This window comes from Hypanus sabinus, chromosome 27 (assembly GCF_030144855.1).
Source record: "Hypanus sabinus isolate sHypSab1 chromosome 27, sHypSab1.hap1, whole genome shotgun sequence".
NCBI lineage: Eukaryota > Metazoa > Chordata > Chondrichthyes > Myliobatiformes > Dasyatidae > Hypanus > Hypanus sabinus.
Window position 1 is genome coordinate 3215476 of NC_082732.1, and position 14176 is coordinate 3229651.

The 14176-nt window shown below is 40.2% G+C and overlaps 1 protein-coding gene across 3 annotated transcripts in view; it reads left to right on the plus strand.

Annotated features, from left to right (window-relative positions):
- hspg2 (heparan sulfate proteoglycan 2) overlaps positions 1 to 14176 on the plus strand; it is a 521654-nt gene that overhangs the window by 441960 nt on the left and 65518 nt on the right. For all 3 annotated transcript variants that reach the window (XM_059951673.1, XM_059951675.1, XM_059951674.1), the window contains 4 exons: positions 6332 to 6598; positions 10919 to 11031; positions 13044 to 13191; positions 14002 to 14112. In XM_059951673.1, the coding sequence (XP_059807656.1) occupies positions 6332 to 6598; positions 10919 to 11031; positions 13044 to 13191; positions 14002 to 14112 (639 nt within the window). The remainder of the gene's footprint in view (positions 1 to 6331; positions 6599 to 10918; positions 11032 to 13043; positions 13192 to 14001; positions 14113 to 14176) is intronic.

The following is a 14176-nucleotide window of genomic DNA, read 5'->3' on the forward strand; positions in this document are numbered from 1 at the left end:
ATCTTTAGTCATCAATCAGGACCTCTCCTCCATGCATTGTCTTGTACAAGATCAAAGCTCACACAGACTTACAGTAGTGTTCAACACCAAGATGATCTTCCAGCAATGGGCTCCTGTAGCATTACCACCACTTTCAACTGACCACTTTTCCCTTAGCTCATCTGCTGCTTGAGCCCACCTCCCTGGCCTCATTACTTTCAGTCCTGCCAATCTGAATGGACAATCTCCCATGTATCACATTGCGTAAGCCGCAGGTCATCCAAAATGTTGTTGCAACTTACACTTCCCATTCACTCTCTACTCACTCTCACATGCATTGCTTCAGAGTAAAATTACTGTCTTTGATTTCAAACTTGGCCTGATATTACCTGTATATCTCTCTCAAATCATAAAACATAGGAACAGAATTAGACATTTCGGCCCATCGACTCTGTTGTGCCATTCCATCATGGCCAATTTATTATTCCCCTCACCCCTTTTCCCTTGCCTTCTTCCCGTACATATATCCAATAACTTGGCCTCCACTGCCTTCTATGGCAATGAATTCGGCAGATATACTACCCTCTGGTTAACGAAGTTATCCTCATCTCTGTTATAAATGGGCAACCCTCTATTCTGAGGCTGTGCCCAGTGGTCCAAGACTCTCCTACGAGAAACATCCCCTCCAGATCCACTCTATCTAGATAGGGCCTTCAATATTCAATAGGTTTCATTGAGGTCATTCTTCATTCTATTAAACTCCAGTGAGTACAAGACCAGAGCCATCAAGCACTCATACGGTAACACAGAATAATTCTTGTGAGCCTCCACTGGACTCTGTCCAATGCTAGCACATCTTTTTTTTAATATAATGGGCCCAAAATGACTCTCAATACTCCGTGTGCGGTCTAGCCAATGCCTTATAAAGCTCCAGCATTGTATCCTTGCTTTTATGTTCCAGTCCTCTCAAAGTGAATGATAAGATTGCATTTGTTGTCCTCACCGCCAACTCAGCCTGCCAGTTAGCCTCTAGGGAATCCTGCATGAGGCCTCCCAAGTCCCTTTAAAACTCTAATTTTTGAATTTCCTACCTGTTTAGAAAATGATCTTTGTCTTTATTCCTTCTCCCAAAATGCAAGACCATACATTTCCCTGTACTATATTCCATCTGTCACTTCTTTGCTCATTCTCTGAATTTGTCTAAGTCCTTCTGAAAACTCTGTTTCCTCAACACTACCTGCCCTTGTACCTATCTTTGTATCTTTTGCAAACATGGCTACAAAACCCTCAATTCCATCATCCAAATCATTGGCCTGTAACATAAAAAGAAGCAGACGCAATGCCAACCCCTGCAAAGTAGCACAAGTTACTGGCAGCCAACCTGAAAAAGCCCTCTTTATTCCCATTTTTTGCATCCTGGCGGTCAGCCAATCTTCTACCCATGTTGGTGTCTTTCCTGTAAAACCTTGTGCTCATTTTGTTAAGCAGCCTCATGTGCAACACAATGTCAAAGGCCTCTGAAAATCCAAGTAAACAACATCCACTGACTCTCTTTTGTCTATCCTGCCTGTTATTTCCTTGAAAATTTCCAACAAATTTGTCGGACTGTATTTCCCCTTGAGAAAACCTTTCACTTATTTTATCATGTGCCTCCAAATACCCTCCAAAACTTAATTGTTAATATGAACTCCAACATCTTAATCAACTACTGAAGTAAGACTAAATGGTCTACAATTCCTCTCTTCTGTGTTCCTCCCTTCCTTAAGAGGCATTTGGAGTTTTCCAGTCATCCAGAACCATTAAAGAATCTAGTGAATTTTGAAAGACCGGTCCTGTCTCCACAGTTTCCTCGCCACCTCATTCAGAAGCCTGGGGTGCAGTCCACCTGGCCAGGTGACTTTTCTACCCTCAGGCCTTTCAGCTTCCCAAGTACCTTTTCCTTAGTAAAAGCAACTACACTCACTTTTGTTCACTGACAACTCTTGAATTTCTGACATATTACTAGTGTCTTTTACAGTGAAGGCTGACATAAAATACTTAGCAAGTTCATCTGTCATCTCTTTGTCCCCCATTGCTACCTGTCCAGTATTATTTTCCAGCAGTCTCACTTTTCTTTTACTGTTTATATATCTGAAGAATCTTTTATATTAGTGGCTAGCTTACCTTCATTTTTTTTCTCTCTCTCATTCGGGCTTTTTTAGTTTCCTTCTGTTTTGAAAAGCTTCCCAATCCTCTAACTTCCCACTAATTGTTGTATTATATGCTTTCTCGTTTGCTCTTATGTTGCTTTTGACTTGTCAGCCATGGATGCATTATAGTCCTTTTTGGATACATTATCATCCCTTTAGGATGCATCCTCTTCTTTGGAGTGTACAGTTGCAAGAAAAAGTTAGAGAACCATTTGCAGTTACCTGGTTTTCTGCATTAGTTACTTATAAAGTGTGGTCTGATCTTCATCAAAGGCATAATAAAAGACAAACACAATCTGCCTAAACCAATAACACATCAATTGTGCTACTTCTCATCAATACTGAATACACCATTTGTGTAATCACAGTCTAGGTAGAGAAAAGTATGTGAACCTCTGGGGTAAGGCATTGTACAAAAGCTATTTGGAGTCAGGTGTTCCAATCAATGGGATGAGATTGGACGTGTGGATTGGAGAGGTGCCCTTCCCTATATATATATATAAAAAAAGACATATAAAGTCAGGTTACTGACAGAGCTAGCTCTTCTCAAGAAAGATCTGTTTATGCGCACCATGCCTTGATCAAAACAACTTTCAGAGGACCTGAGAAGAAGAAGAATTGTAGAGATGCATGAATCTGGAAAAGGCTACGAAAGCATTTCTAAAGACCTGAGTGTTCATCAGTCCACAGTAAGACAAATTATCTACAAATGGAGAAAATTCAGTACTGTTGCTACTCTCCTTAGGAGTGGACGTCATGCAAAGATCTCACCCAAGAGCACAACGTGCAGTGCTGAAGGAGGTGAAAAATAACCCACATGTAACCTGCAAGAGACCTGCAGAAATCTCTAGAACTTTCTAAAGCCTCTGTTCTTGTGTCCACTATAAGAAACACTATGAACAAGAATGGTGTTCATGGCAGGACACCACAGAGGAACTCACTGCTCTCCAAAAAAAAAATTGCTGCACATCTCAAGTTTGCAAAAGACAACCTAGATGTTCCAGGTGAATGGCAGTGCAGGCTCGAAGGGCCGAATGGCCTACTCCTGCACCTATTTTCTATGTTTCTATGTTCCACAATGCTTCTGCAACAATGTTCTATGGACAGATGAGACAAAAGTTGATCTTTTTACCAGAAATTCACATTGCTATGTTTGGAGGGAAAAGGGCACTGTACACCAACACGAAAACCTCATTCCAACTTATTAAGCATGGTGGAAGGAGTATCATGGTTTGGGACTGCTTTACTGCCTCAGAGCCTGGACAGCTTGCAATTGTTGAGGGAACAATGAATTCATCCTTTTCTGACCTACGTCTTTGGTACCAATATGTACTTCAGCTACTCACCCTTCTCCCTTTAGAATGTTGTGGACCCGATCCAAGATGCTCCTGACCCTGGCACCTGCGTGGCAAAATTTAATTCCTTACAATGTAGAAGGAAGCCATCTTATCTATCCAGCTATCATCCCTCATCCTGCACCACAACTGATTCTTCCTGTAACCTGTTCTCCCCATATTCCCATCAACTCTCACCAGATTTAGCCATTCACCCTGCCACTCACAGTGATTTATGGTGGCCAGTTAACAGCAAACCAGCACATCAGTGAGATGTGAGAGGAAACAGCAAACTTCGAGAACATGCAAACATTTCTTACAGATTCAATTCCTGGCCAAAGGACCTGTGCTAACTCCTCCTTCAGCCTGTGTCATACATGTTTTCCTCCTACTCTGTTTTCTTGGGCACCCTCACTCCACCCTGCCTTCTGATTTATTATTACTGAAATATGTCATGAAATTTGCTGTTTTGCGGCAACAGTGCACTGCAATGCATAAAAAATACTTCGGGTTACAATGAGAACATATATAAAAAATAACTAGTACAAACAGAAAATGAGATGGAGTTAAAGATTTTTATGAAGAATTCAGAAATCTGATGGCAGAGGGAAGAAGCTGTTGGTAAAATATTGAATGTGCATCGTTAGGCACTTCCCTGATGGTAGTAATGAGAAGAGGCTGTATGGGGAGGGTCCTTTGTGATGGATGTCGCCTTCTTGAGGCACCACCTTTTGAAAATATCCTTGGTGGTGAGGCTAGTGCCTCCGTACTATCAGACCGGTGATGAATACAGGACTGAAGGTGTTATATTTGAATGCATGCAGCAAACAGAATAAACTAGATGATCTTGTAGCACACATAAAGATTGTCAGGTATGACGTCATGGGCATCACTAATTCATGGCTAAATTCTTATATTTATTTCAAGCATTACCAATTTTTATTCCTAAATCTTTTTTTTGATATTATTGACTCCAAAATATCTTCTTATCTGTGGCAGAATAAAAATCCTAGACTAGGCAAAAAATATTTACAGAAGCCTAAGAAGGAGGGTGGTTAGGCTTTGCCAAACTTGAGATTTTACTATTGGGCAGTTAATATACGATATTTAATATTTTGGACGCAAGAATTGACTACAGCTGCTTGCCCACAATGGGTAAATTTGGAATGTAAATCTGTACAAGACTTTTCATTGTTTTCAATTTTGGGATTTTCACTTCCTTTTTCTTTATCTAAATTGAATAAACAAATAACTAATCTTATAGTCAAATACACATTGCGAATTTGGTTTCAATTCCGTAAATTTTTTGGTTTGAATAAGTTTATTTTATCATGCCCTATAATATCTAACTATTTCTTTCGGCCCTCTTTTATGGATCAAGCTTTTCTTTTATGGAAAACAAAAGGTATAACATGTTTTCGTGATTTGTTTTTGGATGATAGCGTTATGTCCTTTGAACAGCTATCTAATAAATATAATTTACCTAAAACCCATTTTTCTTAGATACTTGCAATTTAGAAATTTTTTGTATAATGAGTTACAGTCTTTTCCGAAACTATGTCCATTGGACATTACGGAAAGAATTTTAGCTCTAAATCCTTGTCAAAAGGGTTTAGTAGCTGTCATTTATAATATTATCTTGAAAATACAGCCAGATGTATCAGAAAAAATTAAGAAGGAATGGGAAGAAGAACTTCATTGTCTTATATCCACTGAGCAGTGGGAGAAAATTTTACTATTAGTCAATTCGTCCTCTATTTGTGCTAAACATGCCCTAATACAATTTAAGGTTGTACATAGAGCTCATATGTCTAAGGATAAACTTGCTCGATTTTATTCTCGAGCCTGTGACAGATGTCATTCTGATGTTGCCTCATTGACCCATATGTTTTGGTCTTGCCTTTGTTTACAAAATTACTGGAAAGATATTTTCAGTATTATTTCAAGAGTTCTGAATATCAATTTCCAACCGCATCCTTTTACTGCAATTTTTGGTTTACCAATGGTGGATAATAGTCGTTTATCCTCTTCATCTCGACGACTGATTGCATTTGTTACATTAATGGCTAGAAGATCTATTTTATTGAATTGGAAAGAAATTAATCCTCCAACTATATTTCAGTGATTTTCTCAAACTACCTCTTGTTTGAGCTTAGAAAAAATTGGAAGCGTTGTTTTTGATCCTTCAGTTAAATTTGAAGAAACTTGGAGACCATTTATTCAACATTTTCATATGAGTTAAATTGTCTTTTCCTAAACCTTACTTTTATTATCCTTAATTATTTGGATGGAGTTTCGGAGTTATTGGCACTACTGTATGTATTTAACATTATGCAATGGCCCATGTTGGTTGGTGGTTTTTTCCCTTCTCTTTTTTTGGGTTTTTTTTCTTTTTGTTTCTTTTGTTCATAAATACTATGAGTTTGGGAGACTATATATATTGATTATTATATATTTGAATGTCTACTTAAACTATCAATTATGTGCTCTCAAACACTTTGTATTCATGTTTCATTTATGTTTGTTTAAAAATTAATAAAAAGATTTAAAAAGAAAGAAAGAAAGAAAGAAAAGAATTCATGGCTGAAAGAAGATCATAGTTGGGAGCTGAATGTCCAGGGATGGGGAGGTAGGCAGAGGGAGTGGTGTGGCTTTGTTAGTAAAAAATGAAATCAAATCATTAGAAAGAGGTGACATAGGATTCGAAGATGTTGATTCGTTGTGGGTAGAGGTAAGGAACTGCAAAGAGTAAAAGGACGCTGATGAGAGTTATATACAGGCCCTACAGGCTAATGGAATAAAAATAACCTTTCATCTAATGATTTTCAGCTCTACCCATTGTCATGATAAACGTAAGAACATCCATGCAGATGGTAATGGTTGGTGGCTCGGTGGAATTTGAATGCCAAGCAATTGGAGATCCCCAGCCTTTCGTCCAGTGGAGTAAGGTGGAGGGAGCAATGTCGGCTGAAGTTCTTATTCGGAATGGAATGCTGAAGATTGAGTATGTGAAGGAGTCTGATGCTGGACGTTACAGGTGTACAGCCACCAATGATGCGGGATCTGTCCAGTCCGAGGTGGTTCTGTATGTACAGAGTAAGTGAAGCCTGTCTTGTTCTAGAGTGTGTTGCATTAAATGAAATGAACATTACTGAAGCAGGCCATTTGGCTTCGTAACAAAGTAATAAATAGGAGCGAACAAGGCCCATATGGCCTTATGAAGCTGTTCATCATTCAACAAGATTGTGGTTAATCTTTGACTTTCCAAGCTATCTTCCTTTCCAATTAACATTTCACTTATTTGATGCCCATGAGGTTACTGAATACTATTTGAATATAATCAGTTCATTGGTCTCTGCAGCAGAGAATTACAAAGACTTGTCACCTTTTGAATTCCCCTTCATCTCATCAGTAAGCATCTATGTTCTAGGTCTGTGTACCTGGGTCTCAGCATTCCAACCAGAGGAAGTAATCTCCTGACCTATGTTTCAACAAGACTGTCACTTGGTCCTTGAAACTCCAGAGTGTGTAGCTCTATCTTACTCAATCTTTCTTCTATGGACGACACCCTTATCTCAGCAAACATACACACAAAATGCTGGAGGATTACAGCAGGCCAGGAAAAGAGTAAAGAGCTGATGTTTCAAGCTGAGATATTGTCTGTTGTCTCTTTTCTATAGATGCTGTCTTGCCTGCTGAATTCCTCCAGTGATTTGTATCTTTTGTTTGGATTTCCAGTATCTGCAGATTTTCTCATGTATGTACCCCTTCCTCAGGAATTATTTTGATGAACCTTATCTCTGAGGAAACATATTACTCCCTTGCAATGGACTCCAATCCAATAACTGAATTGGGACAATGTTTATGCTTTTTGCAGGTTTGCTTTCACTCTTTTTGATCTAAATGAATGATTATGTCCATGTAAATCCTTTTCTCTCATGGATTCATCGTCTTTTCCTCAGTGCATCAATTACTTGTTGAGCTAACAAGGACTTCACCCAAACTTCTATGGTTTTACTTGAATGCTTCTGCACATTTCTTACCCATTCTTAGTACTAGAGTACCTTAGTTTTTTTATTATTATATACAACAATGTACTACTGCTGCAAAATAAATTTCACCACATCTATGTTGATTCTTAGTGAGTGGAGTTAAGAAACTGCCAGGGTAAAAAAAAATTACAAGAATGATATATAGGCCACCAAATAGTAGTCAAGATGTGGTGTTAAGATTGCAAAGGGAGCTGGGAAAGGTGTGCAATAAGGGTAATATCACAATTGTAATGGGGGACTTCAATATGCAAAGGGATTAGGAAAACCAGATTGGTGTCAGATCGCAAGAGAGGGAATTAGTTGAATGCCTACAAGGTGGCTTTTTAGAGCAGCTTGTGCTTGAGCCTACTTGGAGAAAGACTATCTTAGTTTGGGTGTTGTGTAATAACCCAGATCTTATCAGAGAGCTTAATGTAAAGAAACCCTTAGAGGGCAGTGATCATAATATGATTGAATTTGAGAGGGAGAAAGATAAGTCAGATGTATCAGTTTCACAAATGAATACAGAGGCATGAGAGAGGAGCTTGCCCAGGTGGATTGCTGGAGGATACTGGCAGGGATGATGGCAGAGCAGAGATGGCTGAAGCTTCTGGGAACAGTTCACAAGGATAGATGTATCCCACAGAGGAAGAAGTTCTCAAATGGCAGGTGTAGGCAACCGTGGCTGACAAGGGAAGTTGAGGACAGTATAAAAGCCAAAGAAAGGGCAAATAAGGTAGCACAAGTGAGTGGGAAGTTGGATGATTGGGAAGCTTTTAAAATGCACAGCAAAAGGCAACTAAAAAGATATAAGAAGGGAAAAGATGAAATATGAGGGCAAACTAGTCAATAATATAAAGCAGCATACTAAAAGGTTTTTCAGTTATATAAAGAGTAAAAGGGAGGTGAGAGTTGATATCGGACCACTGGAAAATGAGGCTGGTGAGGTAGTAATGAGGGACAAAGAAATGGCAGATGAACTTAATGAGTACTTTGCATCAGTCTTCACTGTGCAAAACACTAGCAATGTACCAGAGGTCCGTGAATGTCAGGGAGCATAAGTGTGTGCCATTGCTATTACAAAGGAAAAAGTGTGAGGCACACTCAAAGGCCTTAAGGTGGATAAGTCACCTGGACCAGATGGACTACAAACCGTTGTACATCCCAGAGTCCTGAGAGAGGTGGTTGAAGAAATAATGGATGCATTAGTCATGATCTTTCAAGAATCACTTGATTCTGGCATGGTTCCAGAAGACTGGAAGATTGCAAATGTCACTTCACTCTTTAAGAAGGGAGTAACCTATTTGAAAATTCAATAAAAAAATTTATTTAAAAAATGGGAGGAAGGCAAAAGAAAGGAAATGAAAGGCCAGTTAGCCTAACCACAGTGGAGTGGTTGGAAAAGTGTTGGAATCTGTTATGAAGGATGAGGTTTTGGGGTACTTGGAGACTAATAAAATAAGTTAAGGTCAGCATGGTTTCTGAAAAGGGAGATCTTGTCTGACAGATCTGTTAGAGTTCTTAGAGGAAGTAACAAGCAGAATGGACAAAGGAGAGCCAGTGGATGTCATTTACTTTGATTTTCAGGAGACATTTGATAAGGTGCTTCTCATGAGGCTGCTTAATAAGATAAAGTCCTATGGTATTATGGGAAATATACTGGCATAAATAGAGGAATGTCTGACAGGCAGAAGACAGTGAGTGGGAATAAAAAGGGCCTTTTCTGGTTGGCTGCCAGTGAATAGTGGTGTTCCTCAGGGACGGCTACTTTTCACATATTTGTCAGTGATTTAGATAATGGAATCGATGGATTTGTGGCAAAGTTGGTGGATGATACTAAGATGAGTGGAGGGATAGGTAGTGCTGAGGAAGCAATGCGAATGCAGCAGGACTTATTCAGATTGGAAGAGGGGCAAAAAAGTGGCAGATAGAATACAATGTTGGGAAATGAATGATAATGCAGTTTGATAAAAAGAACAATACTGCTGTTATCTAAATGGGGAGAAGTTTCAAACATCAGAGGTGCATTGGGACTTGAGAATCCTCGTGCAAGTCTCCCTGAAGGTTAATTTACAGTTTGAGTCTGTGGTAAAGAAGGCAAATGCAATGTTGGCATTTATTTCAAGGGGACTAGAATATAAAAGCAGGGAGATAATGCTGAGGCTTTATAAGACACTAGTCAGGCTGCTCTTGGAGTATTGTCAACAGTTTTGAGCCTATATCTCAGAAAGGACGTGTTGTCATTGGTAAAAGTTCAGAGGAGGATCACAAGGATTATTCTGGGATGAATGGGGTTAACATATGAGGAGCATTTCACTGCTTTGGGCCTATACCCACTGGAATTTAGAAGAATGCAGGGGATCTCATTGAAACCTACCAAATGTTAAAAAGACTAGATGGGGTGGATGTGGAGAGGACATTTCCTATGGTGGAGGGAATCCAGAACTAAAGAGCACAGCCTCAAAACTGAGGGATGACTGTTTAGAACATAGGTAAGGAGGAATTTTTTAGCCAGAGAGTGATGAATCTGTGGAATGTTCTGCCAGAGACTGCAATTAAGGCCAAGCCTTTGGGTACATTTAAGTCAGAAGTTGATTGTTTCCTGATTGGTCAGGGCATCAAAGGATATGCAAGAAGGCAGGTGTATGGGGTTGTGTGAGATCTGGTATCAGCCATGATGAAATGGCGGAGAATGGCCTAATTCTGTTCCTATGTCTTATGGTCTAACATATACCAGCGATATTAAACCTAATTCTAAAGCTGAACTTCAGTTTTTTTTTTCAAACTGCTTCATAAATTTGAAGAGTAGGGTTTTTAACATCTAGTCTGTACATTCATTGATGCCATCCCACCTTCATCTTTTATAAACTCAAATACACCCAGATCTCTGCTGTTTTTGCACTAACTTGGCAGATATCCTGAATTCACTTTCAAATCTTGACTCGGTGGGATTTGAGCTCTCTAGGTTTTTTGTCCAGTCCACTGGATCCTGGAATTCTGAGAAAAGGCATGGTTCCAAGAAAATTCCCAGATGTGATTCAGAAATACTATTATTTCCAGATGTGACTTGTTTCCAGTTCTCTGTCATCTGTTTGATTGTTAATAACCTTCGGGGATCAGGATATGGGCATAAAATGTGAATTTACTAATGTTGGCTGCATCCCAAGAACAAATATGAATAAATCTTAAACTAAGTCAGTCTAAAGCTTCCATTTGTTCCTGATTACTGCAACAGCCTAAGATTTCATTTCTATCATTAGTTCTTCTAAATTATTATTCGACTTAGTATGTATTTTTAAAGTACATGTTTACAATGTTTCAAGGAATGTGTATAAAATTTGGTTTACAGGTTATAAAGTTATTAACAACTTCCCTGCTTTTATAGCCGTTCCCATGATTGCCCCTCACCCAGAACTGAAAGAAGTTGCCATCGGATCCACTGCTGTCTTCCCTTGTCTAGCCTCGGGCTTCCCATTACCAGAGATAACCTGGAGTAAGGTACTTATTGTTTCATATCGTTCCCTGTCAATATTATTCTGGACAGAGATTTCTACTCTTCCACTCAAGTCCTGTTGCAATTAAGGCAAACACTAAGTCAGGTGAAGTTCGATTCCCTCATACAAATTTTTGAGATAGACCCTAAACACCTGGGTTTCCAGCATCGCTCCTGCACCCCCACCCCACCACTGTTCACAGCCTCCCCTCACCCGCCACCCCCCCCCCCCCCAGAAGATGGCCCATTCATTCTGTCTCTGGGTCTTCATTCTTCAGTCCAGTCCCAGAAATACCATGCAGTCTGATTTTGTTCAGTAACCCCTTGTGTAGCACTTAACCAAAACCAGCTGGCATAAGCACATCATACCAACTGGTTCTCCCTTTCTATTCTGCTAGTTACAGCTTCAAGAAACTAACATCCTTATTAAACTCTATTTTCCTTTTCTTAGATCCCTGTTGACTCTATCCATTGTTATAACTACTGTCTTGCCAGCCAGTCTACAGGCCCCTCTCCCTCGTTGCCCCCTCCCCTTGCCCCCTCTCCCCTCGCCCCCTCACCCCTTGCTCCAGGTCACCTGTATTGTAAGGCATTGTGTTAAATACACTACCGTGCCATGCCGTGGTCAACTGTGTGTCAGCACTTGCTGACTACCCACAGTGCATTCTTAATTTGTAGTGGTTATTAACACAAATGACATATTTCACTCTATATTTTTATAGTACATGTGATAAATAAATTAACCTGAATCTTTACCAGAGGCTAAAGTCTTTGCCATGATGATTTAATGATATTAATGATAGGCCAAGCACTTTCTTCCAGTGCTCTGACAACTGATACAGTGAGCCTGCAGAGAGACTTAGATAGTGTAGAGGAATGAGCAAAAAAGTGGCAAATGAAATACAATGTTGGAAAGTATATGGTCATGCACTTTGGTGGAAGAAATAAATGGGCAGGCTATTATTTAGATGGAGGAGAGAATTCAAAATGCAGAAATGCAAAGGGACTTGGGAGTCCTTGTGCAGGTTAACTTCAAGGTTTCAGTGGTGAAGAAGGCAAATGCAATTTGGCATTCATTTCTAGAGGTATAGAATATAAGAGCAGGGATGTGATGTTGAGAGTCAATAAGGCACTCGTGAGACCACACTCGAAGTATTGTATGTAGTTTTGGGCTCCTTATTTTAGAAAGGATATACTGACATGGGAGGCTGGCTAGTGGCATCAGCGCCCGACTTCAGAGCAAAAGCTCCGGCTGGCTCCAAAATCCTGTACAGGGATAGGCTCTGCCAGGTTTCAGATGCCCAAGACATGCTATATAATGAGCAATCACCAAAAAGGTCTGTGCAAAAAGTTTGTCATGATGGCGCCCCGATGACTCCAATTCCAGGAATGAAAGGTTTACCGTATGAGGAACATCTGGCAGAGGGCACGATTTCAGGATTGAAGGATGTCCATTTAGAACAGAGATGTGGAGAAATTACTTTAGTCAGAGGGTGGTAAATCTGTGTAATTTGTTGCTATGAGCGGCTGTGGAGACCAAACCATTGAGTGCATTTCAGGCTGAGATAGATAGGTTCTTGATTAGCCAGGCATCAAATGGCTTACTTCTGCTCCTATATCTTATGGTCTTAAGTTTATGGATGATAATGTACAAGTGAATGTAGCCATCTCAGCAGGGCATCACTACATTACCAGGATGTTTTCAAGTAGGATTGTGGCTAAATTATTTTGGTATTTTCTACTGAAGATCATTGTTGATAATGTCGTCTGAATATACATAATCTTTCCAGAACAGAATATGGTTTAAGGCCAAGTCTGGTTTCTAGATCTGGTTTCTTCCACATAAGCTTGCAGGTAAGGTTGTGATGAAGCCGTGCTTCTTGGATATATTGCTACTCAGGATAAGCTACACTACCTTAAAATGTGCATCTGATCAAGCATGAAATGAGATGATTTGGTAGGTTTGTCCTGTTTGGAGGCCTTCACCCTGTTCTAATACGTTTGTGATTACTTTCAGTTGGAGGGAGACCTCCCCCCTGGGGCTTACGTTGAGAACAACGTGTTGACCATACCATCTGCTGGCCCTGAACATACTGGAACGTATGTCTGCACGGCCACTAATGAACAAGGAACTGAGACAGCCTACGCAATGCTAAAAGTCCGAGGTACAACAGAACACCCGCTGCACGTATCTGTTTGTTTGCCTGGGCTGTCAACCAGATGATTGGACAATTGATTTGGGGGCTTAAGTTGAAATCGCACCTTGGCAGCTGGAGATTTAAATCGAATAATTAAATCTGGAATAAAAATCTAGTGAGTAGGAATGGTTACCATTCTGTCTGAATGTTCTGCTGGGAAGGAAATATGCTGTCTTCACCATTGTGTGACTGCTGGTCCACCTCAACTGTCCCCTGAAATGGCTGAACCAGGGCTCTGAAGGACGGTAGCTGGTCTTGTTGGGGATGTCCACAACCTGATGTGGAATAAAAAAAACCAATGGGGTTTACTGTGTGTGAGGCTGAGTTTCCCTGTGTCTCAGTTTAACAGGCCTGCATGACATGGTATTTTGGCAACTCTCATCTTCCATCTGCTCACAAGTGAGCTCCAACAGTGAAGTACCTCTGGAGTGCTTTCAATGCTGTGTTGAAAGAATCCACCGCAGCCTGCATATTGCGAGGTCCAACAGGCACCAATAGCATTAAAAATCAGATTCTGTTGTATCAGTATGAGTTGAGAGGTGAGTGTCACCTAGAACACTCTCTCCTATCTTCTCATCTGCTGGGGAGGATAGTGTGGTGAACCTTCTAAAGACTCAGGCAGTCTAATTACATCGAGTACTACCCTGAAATGACAGCCTGTAGGTTAAAAATTGAATGGAAATGATCAGACCAGGAGGTGATACAGAGGTTTAAACGTTGGATATTAAGGGTGTTCTTCTTTCACCAAACTTCAGTACCTTCTTCTTGTTATTACAGAACGCAAGATCCCATACTTCACGCGACACTCCTACATTGCTGTGCCTACCATAAAAGATGCCTACCATGAGTTTGAAATCAAAATAACATTCCGACCGGATGCAGCTGATGGTAAGAATCTTCCCCCCCCCCCCCGTTTTCTCCAAAAATATTTCTGAGTGAAGTCATTTTCATC